Source organism: Medicago truncatula, chromosome 7, assembly GCF_003473485.1.
Source record: "Medicago truncatula cultivar Jemalong A17 chromosome 7, MtrunA17r5.0-ANR, whole genome shotgun sequence".
In the NCBI taxonomy this organism is placed as follows: domain Eukaryota; kingdom Viridiplantae; phylum Streptophyta; class Magnoliopsida; order Fabales; family Fabaceae; genus Medicago; species Medicago truncatula.
In genome coordinates this window covers 6,251,395-6,278,057 of record NC_053048.1, presented here as the reverse complement: position 1 = coordinate 6,278,057, position 26,663 = coordinate 6,251,395, and the positions used below count along the sequence as shown (strand labels likewise).

Here is a 26,663-nt window from a genome sequence, read left to right as displayed (position 1 = left end):
AAACTACACAATTAAATAAAATGAATAAGAAGAAATATATACATTTACTAATATTCTTTCAAAAAATATATAGACATCTACTCCAATTAAAATTGAATGAATAATATTATATTATACATTTAAAAAAAAAAAACAATCAACAACAACAATCAATCATTATTCTACTAATTGGACTCACTTACATGGATCATATTACGCCATGGTGTTAATCATAAATCATATTTTGGTTCAACTCAGTAATTTTCAAGCATTTTATAATAGTTTATCTTATAGTTTTTTTTAGTCTTCATCGGTAGAGATGGCAATGGGTACCCAATAGGTAGGGTATTATAGTACCCATCCCCATATCCGCGTTTGTAAAAAATACCCGTACCCTCGTGGGTAACAACTTTAGTGCCCTTCCCCATACCCTGTGGGCACCTAAGTGTCCATACCTGCACCCATTACCCGCACTTTAACTATGAAAAGACAATAAAAAAGCATCACAATTGAAATAAAACTATAATCCAATTTTTTTTTTAAATCAACTCATAAAATAGTACGAATCGTAAGCCAAATAAAAAACATCCAAAATATCCCTCGAAGATTAAAATAAAAACATTCAAAATACATAAAAGTGAATTGAAAATTTCTAGTGTTAGTTTGATTAAATTAAAAACAACACAAAAAAATGTAATATTGATTTTATATCAATCAATATAGAAAAAAACTGAAGTACGATGAAAAACAATATGAGAAAAAAAATTGAAAGTATGAGAAAAGTGTAAATACTATTTTATAAAATAATTGGATTGAATTTGGTAAAACATTTGGAAAAGAGAAAACAAAACAATGGAAAATAAGATGTTACCTAAAAGTAGATGAGAAGGATTAACATAAAGCAACGAAAGGCACGCAGCAGCAAAGAATCAACCCAACAGGAGACTAGGTTTAGGTTACTGTAATAAGCAATTTTTAAGTTTAGGTTTAAGTTTAAATAGTTAGGTAAATTAATTAATTAATATACATAAATTATTTATCATTATTTTTTTTAATATATAAATACATATATGCGGGTTGCGGGTCTGGGTAGTATAGTGCCCGTACCCGTGCCCGTACCCGTGTAAGTTTGCGGGTAATTACCCAGACCCATGTCCAGACCCATAAAAGCAGAGTTTTACCCATTGCGGATTTTTTTTGCAGGTATCCATCGGGTCTGGGTCCAATTGCCATCCCTACATCGGCCTCTCATGATTTGATTATTCTCTATTTAATCTACTCTGCTTACTACCGTATTTGAAAGGAGCGGCTTTGCCTCTATAGGCAGCGTGGGTAGTTGAAACGGGAGCTGATTCCTCATCACAATGTAGAAATGTTTCTTCTTAGTCCACGAGAATGTCGTGTAGCTCGGAAAAGGCTATGGAATTCTCACGGGTTCGGAGAGAGCCATTTCTTTGTACTCATATCCAAGTTCGTTGAGAGCATCGGTAACTAAGTTCATCATAAATTATTCCTCAAAAAAAAATCATCAGAGATTTAATACCTCGAATATATTCAACTATTCATAAACTATTATAGAGCCCGTTATTGTGCGAGTCTGGCACTTTTTGAGGTGCATGATGTGAGATCTAGTCTTGCTAGCAAACATTGCCTTGAGAACATCTCAAACTTGCTTGAATTTTTTTACATTAACAAGCATGGTAACGACAAATGCCGCAATAAATGAGAGTATGGCATAGAGGATTAGATTATCTTGTCACTCCAACAAATTCAACTATTTTTTCTTCATCTCTTTCACATCTTTTTATGTTTAAAAACATGGTATTATCATGTATCCCATTTAAATTGACCAATGTCACACAACACAAATGACATCCATGAGATGAGAAATGCGTGTATCTATGGTAACATTTAGGATAGTATTTCAAGGAGTATATGATTACTTCTTAAATATTAGTGTTCTATAAATAACGACAGGTATAAGTTTCGTAGGTATTGTGCATCTAGCTATGGCTGATCCAAAAGCTATTACCTTAAAACTCTCAATACTACTAATTGTAATGTTTAATGCTAGATACACTATAAGTGCTATTTTTCCAAAGGTAGTTGTTACAATTAAGAATGATATAGCACCAAATCCAACCCCTTTAGATCTCAATGTTCATTGCAAATCAAAAGATGATGATCTTGGATTTCACACAATCAAGTTTAGAGAAATTTACATGTTTTCATTTAGGCCTAATGTGATTCCAGATCTTAATACTTTATATTGGTGCAGCTTTACATGGAAAGGAAGTCCATATCGTCATTATCTTGATATTTATGATGAAAGGTGGGATGATTGCATACATTGCAATTGGAAAATTAACAATACAAATGGTGGTTGTAAGGTTTTGAAGGAAGGACCAAATTTTGATAAATGTATTCATTGGAAAAGCGTTGAATTAATGGATGCAAATAACACATCCAAGATATAATTTCAAAAGTCTATATCATCATGAATAAAGGAAAATTTAACTTATGTTAAAGAGACTCTTTTTTCCTTCATTATGGTTTTACTTATCGAATTTTTCTAGTAAGATTTTTAACGAGATAATTTAGTTTAGTTATCATGATTGTTATTGTAGGTATTGACCTAGTTGTTCTATTCTATCTTTTCCTTTATTTTAAAAATATTTTATAAGGTGTTGTAAATGACCGGTGATATCTCTCGGCTTGCAAACATAGTTGAGATTTATGTGATGTTTTTGCACCTAATTTTCCTCAAATGAAAAAAAAACTTCTACTACATTATAATTCAACGATAGGTGGTTCCAAGCATAGTCACACAATTTGTTTTGACGTGGTACGGGTTTGCTGTATACAACATCAGAAAAATTCGGTACATATGGGGATATTGAGCTTCGGTACGCGTTGGTTCGTGGTACATTGTAATATTTTTTTGGTACAATATTGATAATTTTCTACCCAAAAGAGAATAGCATAATGTTGTTATTTACAAAACTAAAAGTCCCACATCGGGAGAATTGTGAGAGCTAGAGAAGAAATTATCTATAAGAGGAACGGATGTCAATGGGATACTTAAATGATGAAGTTACTCTTTTACAATAGGGTCATTAACCCGTACCTCCAGAGATAAAATACAGAATTTCTGAGAAAACATTTCTTTTTATAATTCCTTGAAACTAGTTAACATTTCCCTTTACAATATTAGGGGAATTAGATATTTCATTTCAAAATTGCCTTGAAACTAATTGGGATCCTGCAATTGTTTGATCAGGTTAGAGGTTTTTGGAACCTCAAATGAAGCAACCAGCAGATGATCACAAGTTCTTGGATTTTTGTGAATACAGGATCCTTTTTGTTTGACTCAAGAGTTAAAGTGGCAAGCAATGTTGGCTTTGCTTTTCTTAGCCAGCTTTTTTTTTTTGTTTATCTTGATTTAAGGTTCATGTTTCTTCACTTCTTGTTATGGATTCGTTATTGTTGGAATAATTTTGCTAATATCCATCGTTCTGAGAATTCTCTGGCGGAATTTGAATCATGGTGCGAGCCATGGCGCGATTTCTTGAAGCCCGGGTATTAACTTTATTGAGGTCCGCGATGGACCCTGATGTAATATGGCAATATATCTCATCTCAAGTAGTTGAAGGTATAAAGTGTTTTTGTACTTGGTTCAAAGAAAACAATAGTAATTTTAATCATGATTTTTCTTCCAATTTTTTTTAATTATGATTTAGATTAATAGTCTAATCCGTTTGTCGGGGTCCATTATCTAGTAGTATTTTTGTACTAGTTTGATAAAAATTTTGTGATTTTGTCATATTCTTAAATTATGTACTAGTTTGATACAACTTTTGTGCTATTCTAAAAATAGCTAATGGAATAGTTTAAAGTGCAATTTTCAAATTACTATGTGCTAGTTTGATACAACTTTTGTGATTTTGTCCTATTCTAAAAATAGGTAATTGAGTAGTTTAAAGTGCAATTTTCAAATAATAGTGAGTTCATCCTCTTTTAGATGGAATTCATTTCCTTTGTCTATCTTCTGAAGATAATGGGTTGTTATTTGTCCGTTTTGGTCACTAAAGATAATGGGTTGTTACTTGTTCGGTTTGGTCAAATTGAAATTGACTCTGGCTGAGTTTATTGGGGAATAAAGTATACCCATAAAATGCATGTGTGTGTGGTTTGTTACTTGTTCGGTTTGGTCACTAAGGATGCTTGGTGAAGTTAAATTAAATTAAATGCAAAATTTAGAAATCAAACTCTTACAATTCAATTGTTAGTTGTTTGATTCAAAAAGATATAATTAGAAGTTTGAAAAAACCAAACCAAACTCAAACCAAGACAAATGAAACACTTAATGCTGGCTTCCACCTTAGCCATGTACTTTGCATGTAGAGAGCTTCCACGAAAAGCTTTCAAGTGCCTTAACGTAATAGAATTTGATACCATATCTAAAGGAATTACGTGGTTAGTGTGTGTCCTGGTCCTACTGGAGATTCGTTAAACCAAAACTATTTCTAGCCACAAGCTCACAACGTAGCTTTAATTCCTCATATTACTACTCCTATAGCCACATACCTATTATTTTAGGCACATCACAGCCACATAGAAAAAGTGAATGAATAATTGATTTATAAAGTTATTGTAATGTTGGCTATTTGATTGTAAAATCACAAGTGCCACATACAATGCATGTAATAAAGCTGGACTCATAGCTGCACTATTCTTATTGCGGAACAAATCCTCATAATTTGACATTTGTTTGACTTAACAAAATTCCCACAAGATTAATAAGTATTATTTTCCATTGATTAATCACTATCAAGTATAATTGATTGCAACACTGGTCATCCTTTTATTTTATATCTTTGCAACATTGGTCATCATCATTTGATGATTAACATATATTTCTCATAGCAAATATTTGATGATTGACCGATATTTATCATATCAAATACTTTATTTATTTAGAAATATAATCCAGGTACAAGACTCACATAAAAAATTAACAAGAAACATAACACAACAGGTTTAATGAATCGCTTTCACAACAAAAGCTTAAATTTATTCAGGTAACAACACTGATAAACAAGTAAATAACATATCATAAAGAACAAAGTACTATTACATCTCCTTAACTTCCTCCTCGTTCTCATCCTCACTCCAGCAACATTTCAGAGTAGACCTTGGAGATGAGCAGCCATCATTTCGAACAAAGGTACGGTACACGACTGCACCATCTTCACCAAGCACTTCGTTGATCCTTTCTCCACAGTTGTATCCTTTAACCTCCAAAGGAAATTTGTCAAGTTTTTCACCATTTGTATCAATGTGCAATGCAACAGAAAACTCAGCTGGATAGAAACATGCTAAAACCCTTCCAACAAGTTCGTTCAGAGATTTCTCTTCAAAGTTATAACCCACTGCTTCAAAGCTTGCATAACTGAATCCATCTTCAGGGGTGACATGGATAGTGGATATTGCACTTCCTTCAATTCCATTCATTGAGTAGCCGCAAGGTTCAAATTCAAAGTCACATATGTCGGATTTTGGAAGGATCTTCCTGATTCCAGAATTCTTAGTCATCAAACCTGCTGAAGATGCATCTGTCTTGAAAAACACTGATGCCTTTTCTTTATCTAAACCAGTCATGCACATTTCAAGGCCATAGACAGCTTCCGGTGAAGCTTCTAGCTTAGCACTAGCAGAGTATATGTGCCAAATTTGTGACTTATCACCATTACCCATCATGTAAGCTTGGCTACCAGAACCCAGTTTGCCAAAATAGCTGTCAAGCACAGCAACTTCCTCGGAAAAACTACGATGAGGGAATGATTGAGCTCCAGGAAAGATGAAGCTTCCGCGAGTGTATCTCACCGATTTCACAGTAATGTTAAGACCATCGGCAAGCTTAAGAATTGCAGGGATAGACAGAAGCAATTTTGTAGTCCCGCAGGTTTTGATGATAAGTTTGTACGCATAGATGAATAAACTTGACTCGGAAAGAACATACGAATCAACATAATCATTAGATAGTGAGTCAACAATGGTGCATTCTGCTGGTTTCAGAATCTCGTCAATTTGGTCTCTGGACAATGCTCGGAGGCCTAATCCAGAAGGGTCAGAGAAAACACCGTTTTCAAAAAAAGTTATCTCAAGCCTCTTTTCATAACCTTCAAAACCGATAGCTGAGTTTGTCATGGTCATCTTGACTCAAAGGGGAAAATAATTTCTGTAGTTTGTAGAATAAGGAGAGAACAGGAAAAAGGAGTGGAGGAAAGTAGAATAATTTTGCAGAATGAAAAACCTAAGAACTATATCACCGCCCAGAAAATCTCAGGATGGTTTGCGGGTGCACTGCATAATAAAGAAAAAAGGGTGTCAAAAAGCAAAGCCAAATCATCCAATCTTATACTATATACTATAATGTTAACATTAATCGAAGGAATTAAAATTGAAATTGAAATGGGAAATTACGTTTGAGTAATCAGGTGATTTGAATTTTTCTACGCCACCGTTGGGTCGAACGTCTTCAATGATGTAACCGAGAGGAGCTTCGTACAAAAAGGAGGAATTACTACTGCTAGACTTCTTTTTACCACCTTTAGACTCCATTAGTTCATTCACACACCTTTCTGCCAAGAGAAAGAAGCAAAATGTCAAACACAAAAATAAGCCAGTAATTGCAAAGAAATCATGATTTCTGGATTACTATTTGTCGTAGATAACGAAAATAATTTGGGAAAACACGAAGGAAAACTTGGAATTGGAAATCATTAGAACTTCAACATGTTATATGAAATAATATAGAATAGCATGAACAACACATACATCCAAGTTGGATAATGACAATATCCAATTCTTAAAACAGCTATGCAACCAAATCTAGGTGGTATTTTTATTCTAAAACTAGAAATCAACTCAAAATGTCATGATTTACGGGCTATAAAGCACGGAAAATTTGAGTAAATCACATAATTCAATATTTATAAATCAAAACAAAACAAATTCAATATGCAGCGTGAAACAATGTATCTTCAACAATGCACACAAAATATTGGAAAATAACCATACAATTTATTAAAAATTGAAAGTAACGATAACCTTCCCACAATACAATTAAACATTGACAACTTTTTTTTCAGAAATTATAAATTAACATATTTTTTTTAAGAAACATATGATTGAGGTTTATAATCAATTTTAGGAATCAAAAGCTTTCAGATTTTAAAAACAAAAGGGAAATTTTGAATGAAAAAAAAAAATTTATCAAATGCTTTTGTTATAATCAATTAATTTATTCATTCAAAAAATTGAAGCATATTTCTTCATCCAAAACCATAATCAACAATCTAAGAAAACAGAAAATAAAAGTGTGATACTTACAGTTTTTAAACAATTGGAGAAAACAATTGGAGACCGATCAAAGCTTCTAGATTTCCCCTTTTATGAATCAGAATTCTGAATATATGACCTAAATCGAGCAATATCAAAAACAGAAAAAAATAATCAAAACACTGAAATTATCACAAAACCAAAACAAATGAAAAGAAGAAGAATCGTATTGCACTTACAGAGAATGAAAGAAATAACAGTTGAAAGAAAGAGCGCAGAGAGAAAAATTGGAATTGGAATTGGTTTAGGTTATTATTAAGAAGAGGGAGCGGGGTGGTTTATATAGAGGCTCAGGTGAAGGTTCAATGACAATAATACCCTCATGTTTTTTATCATATCGCTGGAAATAATTTTCCATTTCTTCACCGCGTGGCGTGGCACGTACGTACCACTGTTCTTCAAATTTGGTATGGAATCTTTATTTATCTCTAGTCGAGTGAAAACTCATTTTGATTCTTTGACAAAAATATAATTTAAATTTATTCTCTAATGTTGTTCTATTGGGAACAAATTAGATATGGTAATGGAACGAAGTGTGGACAAGTTTTATCTTTCTCGTCTTTAATTTCAATTTTTATATATTTACGTGTTATTTTACTCATACCCGACCCTGTCCCCATCCTCGATCGATCCTGGTTAGGCATAGCAATGGGGCAGGGTGGGGACGAGTTTTACATTCCCCATCCTCATACATGATTCTCATATCCTTACTCGTTGCCCTACTCATATCCAACGAGGATGAGAATTTGAACCTCATCCTTGTCCCCGATGGGTTCGGGGTATCCACGCCCCATCTCCATCCTCATCCCATCCTTGAATAATTTTTTTTAATAAAATATAACTTTTTTTTTTTTGCAATCATTAGAAAAATGTTATAATGCATCATCTAGTAATATACTCAGTTTAACATTTGTTAGACCGATTGATTGATTTACTCCTTTAAATATCAATGGTAGTTTTGATAACACAGCAATTATCAAACAAAATAAGCATATTGACATAAAATAATTTTATGAATTTGGGACAAATTTGGGTATTGGTTCGGGGTGAGTACATATATATCGTTACCCGTACTCGTGTTTTGAAATCGGAGAAAATCCAAATTCATATTCAAACCCGATCAAATTGAAGAAAATCCGTCAAATTGATATGCGTTTGAGCGGATACCCGCAGGTGTGGATTTTGCCGCCATGCTTATAACAAATCAATCATTCTATTACAATAAATCAAGACTACTTTGTCCTCCATTATAAAAATGTCAATGATTAAATTAAATTGGGTTTTATTTTGTCAAAAGACTAAATTGAATTGCCAAAAAATTGTGACGGAACAAGATAGATCTTCATACTTTTTATTTTATGCCACTTTTTTCTTTTTCTTTACTTTTTCTTTCTAATAATGCCACTTTTTCTTAAATGAAAATAAATATATCAGACAAAATAAAATATATAATAATACTTTCCTAAGAAATATATATATATATATATATATATATATATATATATATATATATATATATATAATGTTTTTTTACGCCTCTAAAAAAAAAATGTTTTTTTACGGGATATATAATAATGTTAAATACCAAAAAATACATTTTTTTTTATCAAGACCGAGAAATACATATATAATAAAACTAAGTCAACTTTCCATAAAAAAATAATAATAATTCAACTTCCAGTCCATAAAAAAATTCAACTTCCCCATTTAATACATAATAATCATATAAAATAATATATTTTTTATTAACAAATAAACCATATTATATTACTATAAAACTAGAGAAATTATCTCCACAATTTCTTTGAAGGGTCTTTACAACTTTTATAAGAAGCCAGATAATACATATATTAATAAAAGTCATTCTAATTCAAGATGTACTTAAAATGGTAGACGACAATAGTTCAAAATATAAAAAACAAACACAAATAAATAAAACCAGCAAGACAAGTCTAGTCCACCAAATACTCAATTCAATAAACAAATTTAGTTCCTAACCTTTAACCACCAATAAGCTAACACTTTGATTTTGTCCACCATTTACAAATTGGGCATTTTTTTGTTGCCAAAAATTTGAGAATTGCCATCTTTGAAAGCACCTAGGTACACTCAAACAAATCACTTGAAAATAACAACAACTAATATTGTTACTAAACAAATATGAGCCACAAATTTGAAGAGCATGCAAACCAACGTTCTTAATTTAAATTTTACTTAGTTAAATTAGTATATATAAATTAGGAAAACTTTTAAATAATTGAGATTATATACTATATATATATATATATATATATATATATATATATATATATTTCGTTTCATTTTTTATATTTAACTATTATAATCACCTTGTTTTATTGTATTAATTAACTCTAGATAATAAAAGCATTTTGACTAAACTACACAATGAAATAAAATGAATAAGGACTAAGGAGAAATACATACATCCACTATTAAAATTGAATGAATAATATTATGTTATACATTTAAAAAAAAATCAACAACAATCGATGACTTTGTATAAGCGCAGATTCAATTAATGACTTTGATATCGTCAACGTTGCAGATTCAGAGACATGAGTCTGAAGACTTGTATATAGTCATATTTATAGACATAAATAATATTTTCCTATAAAAAAATCATAAATCATATATATTTTGGTTCAACTCATTAATCTCTAACTATTTCCTAATAGTTATCTTATAATTTTTTTAGGTCTTCCTCCACCTCCTATGATCTGATTATCCTCCATTTGATTCTTTCAAAAAAAAAAAAGATTATCCTCCATTTGATCTACTTTGGTTACTATTGTATTTGAAAGGAGTAGTTTTGCCTCTATAGGCAGCGTGGGTAGTTGAAACAGGACGTTGTAGAAATGTTTCATAGTCCAAGGAATGTCGTATAGTTCATAAAAGGCTACGGAGTTCTCACGGGTTCAGAGAAAGTTATTTGTTTGTACTCATATCCAAGTCCGTTGAGAGCGTGGGTAACCAGGTCACCTTCATCAACAAGTGATGCATGCAAGTTCATCAAAATCGATTTAATACCTCGAAGGTATTCAAAAACCGGTATAGAGCCCATTGTTGTGCGAAATTGGTGCTCTTTGAAGTGCGTGATGCATTGATGTGAGATCTATAGTGTGTTTACTTTAGCATTGAAGTCACCAAACTCACGATCCAAAACCGCGTTGCCGCCAAAGCTTAGAATTGGAGCTTTTGAAAATTGTGATGAAAGTTACTCCAGATGCGCATTTAACTTTTATGTCGTGCAATCAAACAGGCTTATACACTTGCTAGCAAACATTGCGTTCAGAATCACATCCCAAACTTCCTTAAATTTTTTGACATTAACAAGTATGGTAATGACAGATGCAGCCACAAACGAGACTATGATATAGGGGATGTGATTATCTTGTTGCTCCAACAAATTCAACTATTTTCTCTCTATCTTTTTCATGACTTTTTATGTTAAAAAACATTGTATTATCACGTGTGACACTTGAATTCAATCAATGATCCATAGATGAGAAATATGGTTTATCTATATGGTAACATTGAGTGTAATGTATCTCAAAGAGTACACTACATATACAGCTCTCCAAGTGCATGGACGTAATAGAATTTGATAGCATATCTAAAGGAATCACGTGGTTCGTGTGTCTCGGTCCTACTGCAGAATCAAAAAAACTGAAACCATTTCTAGCCACAAATCCTTTACTAACTTTTACCCATACTATATACTACAGCCACACACATACACATTTTTGGGGCACATCATCACAGCCACGAACTTGTTTTTTATTGCGCAATAATAAGATGAAAAAGTGCATAAATAATTGATTTATAAAGTTATTGTTGGTCCCTTGTCCAGTGCCGTATACGATGCATGTAAATAAAGCTGACTCATAGTTGCACTAGCATCATCATGAAAGATGAATGATGATGCATGTAAATCCAAATAATTTAAAAATGAAATTATGTTTTTCATTGATTCACAATCACCATCAAGCATAACTTTTCATTTCTTTTATTTCTTTGCTACACTGATCATTATCGTATGATGATTAAATTATACAAAATGTTTTGCAGGTGTTTTAACAACAAATATTTATTTATTTATTTAGAGGTATAATCCAGGTAGAACACTCACATATGGAATCATCAATAAACTATAAAAAAATATTATCAAGCAATGTAACACTTTATTGATTCGCTTTCACAACAAAAGCTCAAATTTATTCAAAGTAACAACACTGATAACATAACACTTCATTGATTCGCTTTCACAAAGACTCAAATTTATTTAAGATTAACAGTAAACATAACACTAATAACATAACATATAAGACCAAAGTACTATATCTCCTTAACTTCCTCCTCGTTCTCATCCTCACTCCAGCAACATTTCAAAGTAGACCTTGGAGATGAGCAGCCATCGTTTCGAACAAAGGTACGGTACACAACAGCGCCGTCTTCTCCAAGCACTTCATTGATCCTTTCTCCACAGCTGTATCCTTTAACCTCCACAGGAAATTTGTCAAGTTTTTCACCATTTGTATCAATGTGCAATGCAACAGAAAACTCAGCTGGATAGAAACATGCTAAAACCCTTCCAACAAGTTCATTCAGAGATTTCTCCTCAAAGCTATAACCCACTGCTTCAAAGCTTGCATAGCTGAATCCATCTTCTGGGGTGACATGGATAGTGGATATAGCACTTCCTTCAATTCCGTTCATTGAGTACCCACAAGGTTCAAATTCAAAGTCACATATGTCGGATTTTGGTAGGATCTTCCTGATTCCAGAATTCTCAGTCATCGAAGCTGCAGAAGATTTATCTGTCTTGAAAAAGACCGATGCCTTTTCTTTATCTTAGACCAGTCATGCACATTTCAAGGCCATAGACAGCTTCCGGTGAAGCTTCTAGCTTAGCACTAGCGGAGTAAATGTGCCAAATTTGTGACTTATCAGCATCACCCATCATGTAAGCTTGGCTACCAGAACCAAGTTTGCCAAAATAGCTGTCAAGAACAGCAACTTCCTCAGAGAAGCTTCGATGAGGGAATGATTGAGCTCCAGGGAAAATGAAGCTTCCGCGAGTGTATCTCACTGATTTCACAGCAATGTTAACACAATCGGCAAGCTTAAGAATTGCAGGGATAGACAGAAGCAATTTTGTAGTCCCGCATGTTTTGATGATAAGCTTGTAAGCATAGATGAATAAGCTTGACTCCGAAAGAACATACGAATCCACGTCATCATTAGATAGTGAGTCCACAATAGTGCATTCTGCTGGTTTCAGAATCTCGTCAATTTGGTCTTTGGACAATGCTCGGAGGCCTTGTCCAGCAGGATCAGAGAAAACACCATTTTCGAAAAAAGTTATCTCAAGCCTCTTTTCATAGCCTTCAAAACCGATAGCTGAGTTTGTCACGGTCATCTTGACTCAAAGGGGAAAATAATTTTTGTTGCTTGTAGAGAAAGGAAACCAGGGTTGAAGAAAAAGCAAAGAGGAGGGAGGACAAGAAAAAGGAGAGGAGTAAACTTAAAATAATTTTGCAGAATGAAAATCCTAAGAACTATATCAGAACCCAAAAAATCTCAGGATGGTTTGCGGGTGCACTGCATAATAAAGAACAAAGGGTGTTAAAAAACAAAGCCAAGTCAACCAATCTTATACTATCTACTATAATGTTAAAATTATTCAAAGGAATTGAAATTGAAATGGGAACAACTTACGTTTGAGTAATCAGCAGATTTGAATTTTTCTACTCCACCGTTAGGTCGAACGTCTTCAATGATGTAACCGAGAGGAGCTTCGTACAAAAAGGAGGAACTACTACTGCTAGACTTCTTCTTACCACCTTTTGACTCCATTACTTCATTCACACACCTTTCTGCCAAAAGAATAAAGCAGAATGTCAATCACAAAATTAAGCCAGTAGTTGCAAAGAAATCATGATTTTTGGGTTAATTTTAGTCGTAGATACTACATGAAAACGCTGAGGAAAAATTGGAATTGGGAATCATAAAAACTTCAACAAGTTACATACTGTATCTATTACTATCATCCATGTTCGTAGTATTCTCATTTTTCTGAAATAATATAGCATGAAACACACATACATCAAGATTGGATGATTAGACATACCAATTTCTTAACAGTTGTTACAAATGCAATTGAAAGTTAACACACAGTTATGCAACCAAATCTAGGTGGTATTTTTATTCATAAAACTCAAGAAATCAACCCAAAATGTCATGATTTCTGGGTTGTTCTTTAACATAGATGACTAAATTATGTGAAATCAAAACAAAATTCAATATGCAGCGTGAAATAATGTATCTTTAACAACACAGACATCAATGTTGGAAAATAAACACTTTCTTAACAATTGAAAGTAACAATCATAACAGAAAATAACAAAAAAACAGGTTGTTTTCAACCATTATATTAGATGCTTTTCACAAAAAATTCATCAAATGGTATCATTCAATTTTTTTATAACCAATCTCTAATTCATTTCATTAATTCATTCAGAAATTGAATCGTATTTCTTCGTCTTAAAACCATAAACAATAACCTAAAAAATACACAAAATTGAAAATAAAAGCGTGATACCTACAGTTTGTAAAACAATTGGAGACCGATCAAAGCTTCACGATTTCCCCTTTTATGAATCAGAATTCTGAATTATTATGACCTAAATAGAACAATATCAAAAACAGAAAAAATAATCAAAACATTGAAATTGAGAAGAAAAAAAAACACAAGGATTATCGTAATGCACTTACAGAGAATGAAGAAACTTGAGCAATGAAAGAAAACCAACGGAAAGAAAGAACGAAGAGAGAAAATTATAATTGAAATTGGGTTTAAGGTTTAAGATACTGGAATTAGAGAAAAGCGAAGTAGTTTATATAGAGGCTTAGGTGAAGTACAATTACAATAATACCCTTATACTTTTCATATCTTTTTATCTCTCATCGCTTCCCGTTGTCCCATATTTCTTCCTGGCGTGGCACGTTCGCATTCCCTTCAAATTTGGTACAGAACTTTTTTTTTGTAAATTGAATTTTTGACCGGATAATAGAACATTTACTATATTTAATTATATGCCACTTTTTCAATTAATATATGAGACAAAATAAAATATATAATAATACTTTCCTAAAATGAATTATATATGCCAATTTTTCTTTTTGAATGAAAATAAATGTATCGGACAAAATAAAATATATAATAATAGTATCCTAAAAAAATATGAGTTAAAAGGTTTTTATTTTTAATATAGGTCATTTCTGGTGTAAAAATTTTATTTTTATTCACCCCTTTAATAGGTCAAACAAAAACCAATTTTATTTTTTGATTGGCCTATTAGGGGATAAATCAAAACAAACATATTTTACAGGGGGAAAAACCAGAAATGACCTATATTACATGGGGTAAAGACCTATTAACCCAAAAAATATTATAATAGTAAATACCAAAAAATAGATATATATACCAGTTCAACTTCCATAAAAAATAATAATTTTTTTGAATTTTTTTCCCATACTTCCTCCGGTCCTATTTACAAGAGACAATTTACTTTTTAGATACATTAAATAATTTATGTATTTGGTTTAGGTTCTTGACTAAATATATACATTATTGAATGTATCTAAAAGGTCAATTTTCTCTTGTAAATAGGACCGAAGGGAGTATAAAATAAGGGTTTGACTAACATGTGCAATATTGCACATGTTAAGGCAACTAAAAGCAGTAACTTTTCATTGAAAACCAACAATTATTTATTAAAAGCTACATATTTAATATAAAAAACACAAGTTTCAAGTCAAAGTTACTACTTTAAACTTCTTATCATGTGCAAATTTACACATGATAGAAAAACCCATAAAATAATATTAAGGGTTTTGCTTTTGTCAAAAAAAAAAAAAAAACTAAGGATTTTGCTAACAATTGCCCTTAGAACGGACACTTGGTAAGGATTCAAAAATAAAAATAATTGATAATTTTTATGTTAAAAAAGTTATTTTTCAAAGTTTCAAGGCATTGAATGCATCACTTCCAAGACAAAGTTTCTTCTTTAGACTTCTTAACAAGTGTCTTGAAGGCATTTGTTAGCATTTCCTTAATACTAAATACCAAAAATCAAAGTTCACAAAGGGGAAATGAATTCTCTCTAGTTAAATCTTCTCCATTTTTTCAATTGTTACATCTACGCCGTTAAACATGAAAAAGAAAAGGAGATATAATATTGAGTGTGTGATTGAGATGTAACAATTGAGAAAAATGAAGAGAATTTCACTTGAGAGAATTAATTTTCTCGCAAAGGTTTGATACAGTTGAAGAGGTCGAGGCTAGAAGAGAGTGCACCTTGCGATAAGTTGGGAGACTCACGTCGGTTGATCAATAATAACAGTGACGAAATCAGAAAAAAAGAGTCGAGATGAGCCGATAAAATAATTATAATATACAAACACAAAATTAAAGTTATAATAAACATTAAGCATAAAGTTGAGGTGGTGGGGGTTGACTTTTAAAAGCTCGGCTGAGTACTTTAAAAAAATTAACTTCAACATATTTTACTAATACAACTGCAAATTGGAGGCATTTTCTATTGATAGAACAATATAATGGAGGTTTGAAATCCCCGCAAATTATAATGTCTATAAACCTCTGTTGATCAACCAAACTTAAGATGACAATAATCACGTATGCCAATTTTGGAAAGACTAAAAACTAAAGCCATGAAAAATTATTTAAAAATCTCGCAAAATGAACATATGATTTTTTATTTTTTCGGATGAGGCACTACGGCACTTTGTGGGGATTTGAATATGCCGAAAACTAAAACTATTACAAAATTGTTTAAAATCTTGCAAAAATGATCTATGATTGTTAAATTTTTTATTTTCTAAGTGGGTCGTGACCCACCCCCAATCCAGGAAGAACTCCACCACTGATTAAGAATAGTTATCATGAGCATCGTTCAGACATTACTATGGGGTATAAGGTTTGGTTGACAATAATAATGTAATGGCAGGGCCTAAACACCAGGTCCGCCAAGGGAAATCAGCTTTATATGTTCGGGGTTTAAGGAGCCCGAGCACAATTGCTAGCAATAAGTGCCTAGTCTGGTATTTTCAACCGGAAGGAATATTCGTGTCTGAAACAATGACAACGTCTAATAAAATTGGAGAATTAAGGGAAATGTTAACTAGTGCCACAGGGGCACTAGTTAAGGACTTTAAATAGTAAACTTTTATGAAAATTAGTGTAATTAGTGCATTGGAAATAAAAAAGTTTGACATTTAAAAAAATAATTACTTAATTTAGAATGCTTAAAGAGTGCCCTAGGGCACTCGTTAACAAGACCGATTTAAATATATCTTATCTTTTGATTACTATTTTGGCTAATATGCACTTTTGGTCTCCCAAAGTTTCCAAAATGTACAATTTTGGCCCCTAATTTGAAAATCACACTTTTAGTCCCCCTACTTCTATACCAACGGTCGAGTGAAAATTTTCTTTCCTACCTTCCGGCTTCTTCCACAACCAATATTTGACAAAATTAAAAAATTATTGCTTAGACCTACCAAAAAAAATAGATAGTCCCAAGATACCTTAGATGACTCTCAGTAACCTTACTTTGAATCTAACCTCGTAACAAGACTTTACGATCACTAGGTACATTTCGGCCGAAAGAGATTTCTGATTTATCAAAATTGATAAGTTGATGAGAAGTATAATTTTTTTTAGGCAAAATAGAAAATATTTAAAATAAAAAGAAAGAGATACAAAGACTGAGGAGACAGTAAACCTGACCTAGGAATAATCCAAAAGGAAATACATCGTGATAAAACAGTCCAAATGGATCAACAACTTTAATATATTCTAACAAAAAAAAACTCTAATCGCAGGCGCAACCCAGCAAACCCGCGTACGGGCGCGAAACCAGGTTACAAAAAAAGTATGAAAAGTGAAAATCTGCATAAAATTGTTAGTTTAAATATGGCAAATGAATCGACCACCAACACGGTAACAAAATCCAAGTGCCAATAGCTCCCTGATCAACAACAAGCATAAAATGCTCTTTCGAGCAAGACAACGCATAAGATCTCATATCGAGGGATGAGTCCAATACGTTAGTAATAGACCCTTTCAGGTTTTTGAGACCTTACCAGAGTGGAGGCAGACCTGACGCATCGAGACCTAAGATATGAACAGACCTGAAACATCAAAGAAATGAGCTAGGACCACCAACACAACCGGTTTCAGATGCGTTTGAACCCAAATTGAGGATGAGGCCAACACGTTATAAATCAAGAGGGAGTAAATATTAACCACTCATTTTAACACCTATGTATCTTTTTAACACCTCTAGCATTTTGAATTTCATGAAAACCCTTTCATTTCATGTGGCCCATTTAGAAGTCCTGAAAAATGCTCATCACAAAAGATAAATAGGTAAAAGGACACATAGTTTCTTTAATAGAGTCCTCGCAAACTCATCCACTTATCTTGTTATTCATAGTTTTTTTTGGATTAAATATGTTTTTACTTTCTATAAATATGCCAACATTTTGTTTTAGTTCCTCTAAACATTTTCTTCGATTTTTAGTCCCTCATAGGTTTTTAATCTTCACTTTCGATCCCTCCTTTTAAATAAACACATATGTAGAATTCATATTTTTGAATAGAAATTTGCAGAAAAGTTTATAATTTTAGAAATATATCTCTCAAGAAAAAATTATTTTGTAACAAAACAAGAATAAAATATTAATTTTTATATTTTTTGCGGTTAAAAATTTATATTTAATTCATGTTTTGTTAAAAAATTCAAAACTTTTTTTGGGGGAGATTTTTAAAATATTCTACACATTTATGAGCAATTCCAATGAAAAATACAAAAGTTACACATGATTTGACTTAAAAATAGCGATAAAAAATGGTGATTGAAAATTTTATAAGGACTAAAAATCAAAGAATATTGTTAGAGAGACTAAAATAAAAAGTTGACATAATTATAGTCACCAAAAACATATTTATAATACAACAATCAATTGTTTTGATAGTTTTTTTTTGTTGTTAATTTGTTTTTTTATAGTTTTGTTTAATACAGGAATTGTGTTTAAGTATTATAAGAGAAATGATATTTGTACAATCATTTTGGTATAACTTTCTCTCTCATACTCACATTAGATTTTTATTCTCTCTTTTACTTTTTCTCTCTCAATCGTGGGACCAAAATTGAAGGCAAACTCTTCCCAAGAGTTTTAATGCTGCTGCATGCCCAATATTGGATTCAAGCCTAAGACGTTGGTTAAGTTAGAAGAGACTCGTTCTATCTCATCTAAGCGTTTTTGGGTAGATGTACAAATATCATTACTCATATGATTATTTTATTGGCTTAAATGCTCTTTTGGTCTCTTAACTATTTAATTGGTATCGCTTTGATCCCTTAACTAACAAAAAGATTGTTTGAGGATTTTAAGTTTTTTTTTAGTCTCATTTTGGTTCCTTCTGTTAGGTTTCCGTTAGTTTTAATAAAAAACGTTAAGTGTGGACACGTGTCACCTTGTCATTGGCTCTGAGTTTTTTTTTTTTTTTTTTTTACAAAAAAAAATATATATTTTTTATTAAATTTTTAAATATATATTTTATTTTTTTGTAAAAAATTCCCAGAACCAATGACAAGGTGACACGTGTCACTTTGTCATTGGCTTTGAGATTTTTTTTTAAAAAAAATATATATTTTAAAAAAATGAATAATTTTTTTTTATAAAAAAAAAAAACTCAGAGCCAATGACAAGGTGACACGTGTCCAGGAGTTAACTCTTTTTAAAAACCCTAACGGAAATCTAACAGAAGGGACCAAAACGAGACTAAAAAAAAACTTAAAATCATCAAACAATTTTTTTTTTTAGTTAAGGGACCAAAGCGATACCAATTAAATAGTTAAGGGATCAAAAGAACATTTAAGCCTATTTTATATTTTATTTTGTCTCATACATTTATGATTATTTCATTTATAAATTATAAAGTAAACGACAGATTCTATACCAAATTTGAAGGAAAAGGGACGTGGCAAAGCGATATGATCAAAAGATACCAAAAATATAAGGGTATTATTGTCATTGAACCTTCACCTCAGCCCCTATATAAACCACCCCTCTCCTCATTTCACAACAACCCAATCAATTTCCAATCTTCGAAACCTAATTTTCTTTTCTCTCATCGCTCTTTCTTTCCGTTGTTTTTCTTTCGGTCCTCAATTTTCTTCATTCTCTGTAAGTGCATTACGATTCCTTTATGTATTTTTTATAAATTGTTTTTGTTTTGATTTCAATGTTTGATATTTTTTTCTCAATTTTGATTTAGGTCAAAATTCACAATCCTGATTCGTAGAAAAGAAATCGAGAAGCACAGATCGGTCTCCAATTGTTTAAAAACTGTGAGTATCACGCTTTTATTTTCATTTTTTGTGCTGTTTTAGGCTATTGTTTATGGTTTTGGTTGAAGAAATATGATTCAATTTTTGAATAAATATGAAATTAATGAGATTTTTTTTTTGTTTGAATCATCTGATTATTAGTTTTCAATTTTTCAATAAATATGAAATTAAAGAGAGATTTTTTTAAGATTTAATTTCAATTTTGTTGCATGATAGCTTTTGATGATTTTTTCTTGACCCATGATGATTTTTTGATGATTGAAACAGATTGTGTTTTTTTTTGTGCAAATTTTCACTTTTGTTGTATGCAAGCTTTTGATTGCTAACATTGAGTAATAAACTTTGATCAATTTCTCTTTTCTTATTTATTGTTGTCAATTTATTTTCTGCAAAAATTGTTAATGCTGTTTATTTTCCGCTTAAATTGTTTATTTTCGTTACATCTACCACACAGATTTGGTTTCACAGCTTTTTTTTTTTCTTTCACAAAGTTATGAACTTTACACTTTTTTCTGTTTATTTTCATTTGGTTGCATAGGTTTATTTACACTTTCAATTGCATTCTGGTTAAGAAATTGGTATGCTCATTTATCAAATTTGGTTTCATAGCTGTCTTTTCTTTCACATTGATGATGTATACGTTGTTCAAATGTATTGTAATCATGATTTCTTTGCAATTTATGACTTATTTTGTTGTTGATCTCATTGTTGATTTTTTGCTTTATTCTTTTTGCAGAAAGTTGTGTGAATGAACTAATGGAGTCAAAAGGTGGTAAGAAGAAGTCTAGCAGTAGTAGTTCCTCCTTTTTGTACGAAGCTCCTCTCGGTTACATCATTGAAGACGTTCGACCCAACGGTGGCGTAGAAAAATTCAAATCTGCTGATTACTCAAACGTAATTTCTCATTTTAATTTCTATTTTAATTCCTTTGATTAATTTTAACATCATAGTATAAGATTGGATGATTTGGCTTTGTTTTTTTAACACCCTTTTTGCTTTATTTTTATGCAGTGCACCCGCAAACCATCCTGAGATTTTCTGGGTTCTGATATAGTTTTTAGGTTTATAATTCTGCAAAATTATTCAGTGTCCTCCTCTCCTTTTTCTTGTCCTCCCTCCTCTTTGCTTTTTTCTTCAACCCTTGTTCCCTTTCTCTACAAACAACAAAAATTGTTTTCTCCTTTGAGTCAAGATGACCATGACAAACTCAGCTATCGGTTTTGAAGGCTATGAAAAGAGGCTTGAGATAACTTTTTTCGAAAACGGTTTTTTCTCTGACCCTGCTGGATTAGGCCTCCGAGCATTGTCCAAAGACCAAATTGACGAGATTCTGAAACCAGCAGAATGCACCATTGTTGACTCACTATCTAATGACTGTGTTGATTCATATGTTCTTTCTGAGTCAAGCTTATTCATTTATGCATACAAACTTATCATCAAAACCTGTGGGACTACCAAATTGCTTCTGTCCATCCCTGCCATTCTTAAGCTTGCTGATGGTCTTAACATTGCTGTGAAATCGGTGAGATACACTCGCGGAAGCTTCATTTTCCCTGGAGCTCAATCATTCCCTCATCGAAGCTTCTCCGAGGAAGTTGCTGTTCTTGACAGCTATTTTGGCAAACTAGGTTCTGGTAGCCAAGCCTACATGATGGGTAATGCTGATAAGTCACAAATTTGGCACATTTACTCTGCTAGTGCTAAGCTAGAAGCTTCACCGGAAGCTGTCTATGGCCTTGAAATGTGCATGACTGGTTTAGATAAAGAAAAAGCATCTGTGTTTTTCAAGACAGAAGGATCTTCAGCCGGTTTGATGACCAAGAATTCTGGAATCAGGAAGATCCTTCCAAAATCTGACATTTGTGACTTTGAATTTGAACCTTGCGGGTACTCAATGAATGGAATTGAAGGAAGTGCAATATCCACTATCCATGTCACCCCCGAAGATGGGTTCAGCTATGCAAGCTTTGAAGCAGTAGGTTATGACTATTCAGAGAAATCTCTGAATGAACTTGTTGGAAGGGTTTTAGCATGTTTCTATCCAGCTGAGTTTTCTATTGCTTTGCACATTGATACAAATGGTGAAAAGATTGACAAATTTCCTTTGGAAGTTAAAGGATACAACTGTGGAGAAAGGATCAATGAAGTGCTTGGTGAAGACGGTGCAGTCGTGTACCGTACCTTTGTTCGAATTGACGGCTGCTCATCTCCAAGGTCTACTCTGAAATGTTGCTGGAGTGAGGATGAGAACGAGGAGGAAGTTAAGGAGATATAATAATACTTTTTTCTTTATGTTCTGTTCGTGTTTATGTTAACTGTTATCAGGGTTACCTGAATAAATAAGCTTTCGTTGTGAAAGCGAGTCTATAAACTTGTTGTGTTATGTTTGCTTGTTACTTTTATATCTGAGTCTTGTACCTGAATTATATATCTAAATAAATTATATTAATTATGTATTTGCTATGTGAAATATCATTCAATCATCAAACGATAATAACCAGTGTTACAGAGATAAAAGGATTCACTGTTGCAAAGATATAAAATTGAAATTAAGCCTTTTTAAATTGAATTTGAAGTTATGCTTATGCATGATAGTGATCAATCAATGGAAAATATAATAATCTCATGTGAGTTTTGACAAGTCAATGTCAAATTATTTGGTTTATCAAACAAAAATAGTCAATTTTAGGATTTGTTCCGCAATAAGAACGGAGAAAAAACCGCATAATGAAGATAGTTCAACCATGAGTCAGCTTTACATGCATCGTATGTGGCACTTATGATTTTACAATCAAATAGCCAACATTACAACAATAACTTTATAAATCAATTATTGGTTTACTTTTGTGTGGCTGTGATGTGGCTATAGGAATAGTATGAGGAATAATAAAAGTTACGTTGTGAATTTGTGGCTAGAAATGGTTTTGTTTGTTAATCGAATCTCCGTAGGACCAGGAAACACAAACCACGTGATTCCTTATATGATATCGGTATCAAATTCTAATACGTCAATGCATTTGGAGCATTTTCGTGGAAGGTCTCTCTCTACATGCAAAGTACATGGCTAGGTAGTGCAAGCCAGCATTGATAACACATGTGGCTCTCCTATTTTGGCTTGGAATGTGATTCATAAGTTTAAATAATAAGTTTAAAAACAAGTTGCTCTTAAAAAAAAAAGTTTAAATTATGGCTGAAACGTTCTAATGCATTTTCAATGTGAAAACCATGAATTCACGTGTATGATGATCTCTGTGTTGATATGATATGCCAATAACCAAACCATCACTTGGAGTGAAAAGTTTTGACTATATTTATTATTTACTTAGAGTGAAGACTGGTATTTGACACTTCATAATATATTTTTGATTTTTTTTTTCTTTTCTGATAGATAGACGAAATGATAAATAATTATTTAAAACTCCGGTACGTAACTGAAGGGGTTTGTGTTTCTATCACGACGTTCATTCTTACCATTTTAATATTTTTGTCGATTGAGTTAAAATTTGTAACTTGTAATTTAATTTAGTCACCGATAAAAAATTAATTTTACATTAATCTATGACATGTTTATATGGATGATCATTTGGTCGAGCAATGATATTTGTACATCAATTTCATGACAACTTTAGTGATAATCTTATTTTTCTCTTTTGTTATTAGTAAAAAATAATGGAGAGAGAAAAAGAAAGAGAGATGATAAGAACATCATGTGTACAAATATCATTTCTCAATTCGGTTTAAATCGGTACTGACACATGGGAACTATGTATCCAATATAAAAATGTCAAAAATTAGTTTGACAAAATTGACGACATACAACAACCCATCATTTTTATAGAGGATAGACAGAATTAAATTCTATCAAACGAGGATAGATATGCTTTAAGATACCTAAGCACTTTTAGAAAGAAAGAAAAAAATGCCAAATGATATATTATAAATCATTTAAAACACAGGTTGCGTCAAACTAGTTTGCTTTGAACTAACAAAACGCCAATAAACCAAATACATCCAACACCCAATAAAACTTAAGCAACAAAGCAAATTAGAATACCATTTCTTTAACTTGGGAGGAGGCGCCGATTATTAGCTTGGGAGGAGGAGAAGGTGCAGGAGTATTATAATTTTTTAACTAATATTGTTTTGCAGCTTCATATTTCTGACAGGTGGATTTAACACTTACATGTGACTAACAAATATAATATCACAAGTGTTTATAATCCTTTGTTGTCAATAGTCAACAATAATGTTGCCGCTGCTCATTCAACCGAATTTTGGAACAAAGAGGTGCCCCTCAAAATCAGCCTCTTTGCTTGACGTCTGTTTCAGAACCGGTTACCAACAACATATAATTTAATTAAAAGACAGGTCCTTCAACCAAATGCTCAGCTTTGCACAGGTGGTTGTGGCATGATGGAGGACGCAGAGCATCTATTTATCTCTTGTGATTTTTTTGGGAAACGTTTGTACGGTATCTTTAATTGGCTTAGTTTCCACATAGTATATCCTGAACATGTGTCAGACCATTTACATAAATTTGTCACCTTAGGTGGGTTTTTCAAAAGTATTCACTCAGATTTTAACCTCATATAGCATTCTTGTGTGTGGGTAATTTAGATCGAAAGAAACGCTCGGGTCTTTAACCAAAAAAGGCCACTTTTGATCAATTATTCGTCAAAATTAAGCTTCAATCTTACTAGTTGCTGAAAGCGAATCGTCCTAGCTTTAGTTTCTCTTATCGTTTTTGGTGGTTGAATCCATCACCTTGTTTAGGCATCTATATGTAATGGGGGTCTTGGTACTTGGCCACTTTTTGCCTTGTAACTTTGATTATTCTGATGTAACTTGATACTCTTTCAGCTGGTTTTTTGGCACTTCTTGTGCGGATTTTCTAGGCTTTCGATAATATATTTCATTTTAACTTCTTAAAAAAAAAAAGAATACCATTTCTTTAACTCATAATTATTGTGATTTTTTTTAATTTTTTTTTTTACAATTTCTGCTTCACTGAGTAGGAAAAATCTGTGAGACACACAAAGTGATTCTTTTTCTTCATACAAATGCGCATAAATCATGAATCGAATCCCTAACCATGTACTTTAGTTTCCTTACCGCTCCAAACACTTTATTATTATTTTTATTTTGACTATCATGTGGTTTGAACCACGAAAACATTTTATATTTTGCACCTCTCCCACCCTTTTGTCTTGACAAAAAAAAAAACACTTTATATTATAATTTAAAGTACGTGAGAGACATTGACCTCAATGTTGCGAAAGATAACTATATTTATCATCTTTTATATGGATCATATGCATATGCCAACCAAATATAATCAAACTTACCATGAAAATTCTACGAATTCGGCTCTTCTCCCAACACTTTTTGCTCGCGCCCAACTAAACTTCCTAAAATACCTCAGCGTGAGTTAACTCACGCAAGTGTAAAAAGAGCGTTACTTAGTTTTTACACATGCGCGACTTAAATAACTCACGCAGGTGTTATTCCCCGCGTGAGTTAACTCACGCTAGTTCCTTTTTTGACGGCAACTACCATTCATGCTTTTAGCTAGCATGCTTAACTATTTATGTCAAAATTAACTACAAAGATTCAGTAGTAAGAGTTTATACTCTGTTTTTCTACCGACGATATTAGACTCAGGTGGGTGGTTTTGTTTTCTTTCCCAAATTCTTTTCAACATCTTCTTGCATGTAGAGCAAATTATAAACTTCTCATCTTAAGTTAGGTTTTGTAATTTCTTCAATGAGATAAGTGGAATTGCAATCTTTCTCTGGTCTTTCACATTTCTTTACAAAAATGAACTATTTAGTCTCTCCAAAAAATTAACTGGGCACCTACCATTTCTTTTCAACATGTATGATTTATTTTAGGCCTTTTTGGGTCTTTGATTGGGGTTTGAAGCTTCTAAGACGAGGCTTGTTTGATTTACCTTTGATGTAAGAATTCATGGTTTAAACTTTAAAGATTGGGATTGTGTGTTTTACAATCGGTGGTTTTTGTTTTTGATGACGCTGTGGACATAGATAAAAAAGCATGCAGCTGCTATCAAGAATAGAAATAGAATGAGTTAACTCACGCGGTGTGACTTAATTAATGCAGAGGTATTTTGAGAAGAGTAGAATTAAAATTCTACCCTATCAGGGATGCAAGACCCAACTGATAAAATTATTCGGCATGAACCTTTGACCCCTCATACTTAGTTTTTAGGTTTGATAATGCAGAATAAAAAGACCATTGCTTTTTGTCGTTGTTAATGATATTTTGACTAATACATACTCAAATAAATAGAGAGAAAGGGAAATAATTCAATATAAAATGTCTTCACAATCAAACCATTTGTAACAACGCAGACAAGTAAATAGTTCAACTCCCTCAAAAAAAAAAAGTAAATAGATCAATTAAATGTAAATAAAGTTTGATCAATAATTATTATAGTCAGAATTTAAATTTTAGTTTTTTTAAACGATTCATCTTTAATTAAAACTCATCAACTATTTGATCTCAACTTAGTTACATAATTGATATATAAAAATGTATAAACAAATATATAATCCAACTATAATCTATATCTAAAGAAAAAATCATCCATGCATCAAATTAACAACCTGAGAATAGTAACAAGTTATCATCCACACAGCTTTCTTGGTCTACCGGTTAAAACGTCTCAAAGAACATATTAAGATTCCACGTGGCTCTCTAAACATGTGGTAGCTAAAAACTCGAGCAATGTAATTCTTTTTAGAACTCACTTATAAATATATGAGTAAAATGCTAGACATTTAATCCTCATCTCAAACC

The 26,663-nt window shown here is 32.1% G+C and overlaps 4 protein-coding genes across 6 annotated transcripts; 2 read left to right on the top strand and 2 right to left on the bottom strand.

Moving 5' to 3' along the window:
* The first annotated feature begins 1,988 nt into the window (after positions 1 to 1,988).
* LOC25497646 (S-protein homolog 5) lies at positions 1,989 to 2,456 on the top strand. The gene has a single exon (XM_013592269.1). It carries the CDS (start codon positions 1,989 to 1,991, stop codon positions 2,454 to 2,456), a length of 468 nt encoding a protein of 155 aa, XP_013447723.1.
* A 2,537-nt stretch (positions 2,457 to 4,993) lies between these two features.
* On the bottom strand, positions 4,994 to 14,192 carry LOC25497645 (S-adenosylmethionine decarboxylase proenzyme). Of its 3 annotated transcripts, none has more exons than XM_039828244.1 (4): positions 14,179 to 14,192; positions 7,375 to 7,462; positions 6,466 to 6,623; positions 4,994 to 6,345 (listed from the first exon to the last, which is right to left on the bottom strand). In XM_039828244.1, exon 4 carries the CDS (start codon positions 6,193 to 6,195, stop codon positions 5,113 to 5,115), a length of 1,083 nt encoding a protein of 360 aa, XP_039684178.1. In that variant the 5' UTR covers positions 6,196 to 6,345; positions 6,466 to 6,623; positions 7,375 to 7,462; positions 14,179 to 14,192; the 3' UTR covers positions 4,994 to 5,112. The 3 variants fall into 3 exon arrangements, with proteins under 3 accessions (XP_039684178.1, XP_024626954.2, XP_039684179.1); XM_024771186.2 differs by lacking the exon at positions 14,179 to 14,192 and adding an exon at positions 7,563 to 7,676; XM_039828245.1 differs by lacking the exons at positions 6,466 to 6,623; positions 7,375 to 7,462; positions 14,179 to 14,192 and adding an exon at positions 13,123 to 13,244.
* LOC25497644 (S-adenosylmethionine decarboxylase proenzyme-like) lies at positions 11,569 to 13,265 on the bottom strand. Its single transcript, XM_039828246.1, is given in 3 exon segments — positions 11,569 to 12,255; positions 12,257 to 13,005; positions 13,123 to 13,265. Coding segments are annotated over 2 exon segments (1,083 nt in total). The 5' UTR covers positions 12,824 to 13,005; positions 13,123 to 13,265; the 3' UTR covers positions 11,569 to 11,739.
* A 5,329-nt stretch (positions 14,193 to 19,521) lies between the features above and the next one.
* Positions 19,522 to 22,310, top strand: LOC25497643 (S-adenosylmethionine decarboxylase proenzyme). The gene is made up of 4 exons (XM_024770349.2): positions 19,522 to 19,680; positions 19,772 to 19,844; positions 20,581 to 20,738; positions 20,856 to 22,310. Exon 4 carries the CDS (start codon positions 21,037 to 21,039, stop codon positions 22,117 to 22,119), a length of 1,083 nt encoding a protein of 360 aa, XP_024626117.1. The 5' UTR covers positions 19,522 to 19,680; positions 19,772 to 19,844; positions 20,581 to 20,738; positions 20,856 to 21,036; the 3' UTR covers positions 22,120 to 22,310.
* The last annotated feature ends 4,353 nt before the right edge of the window (positions 22,311 to 26,663 follow it).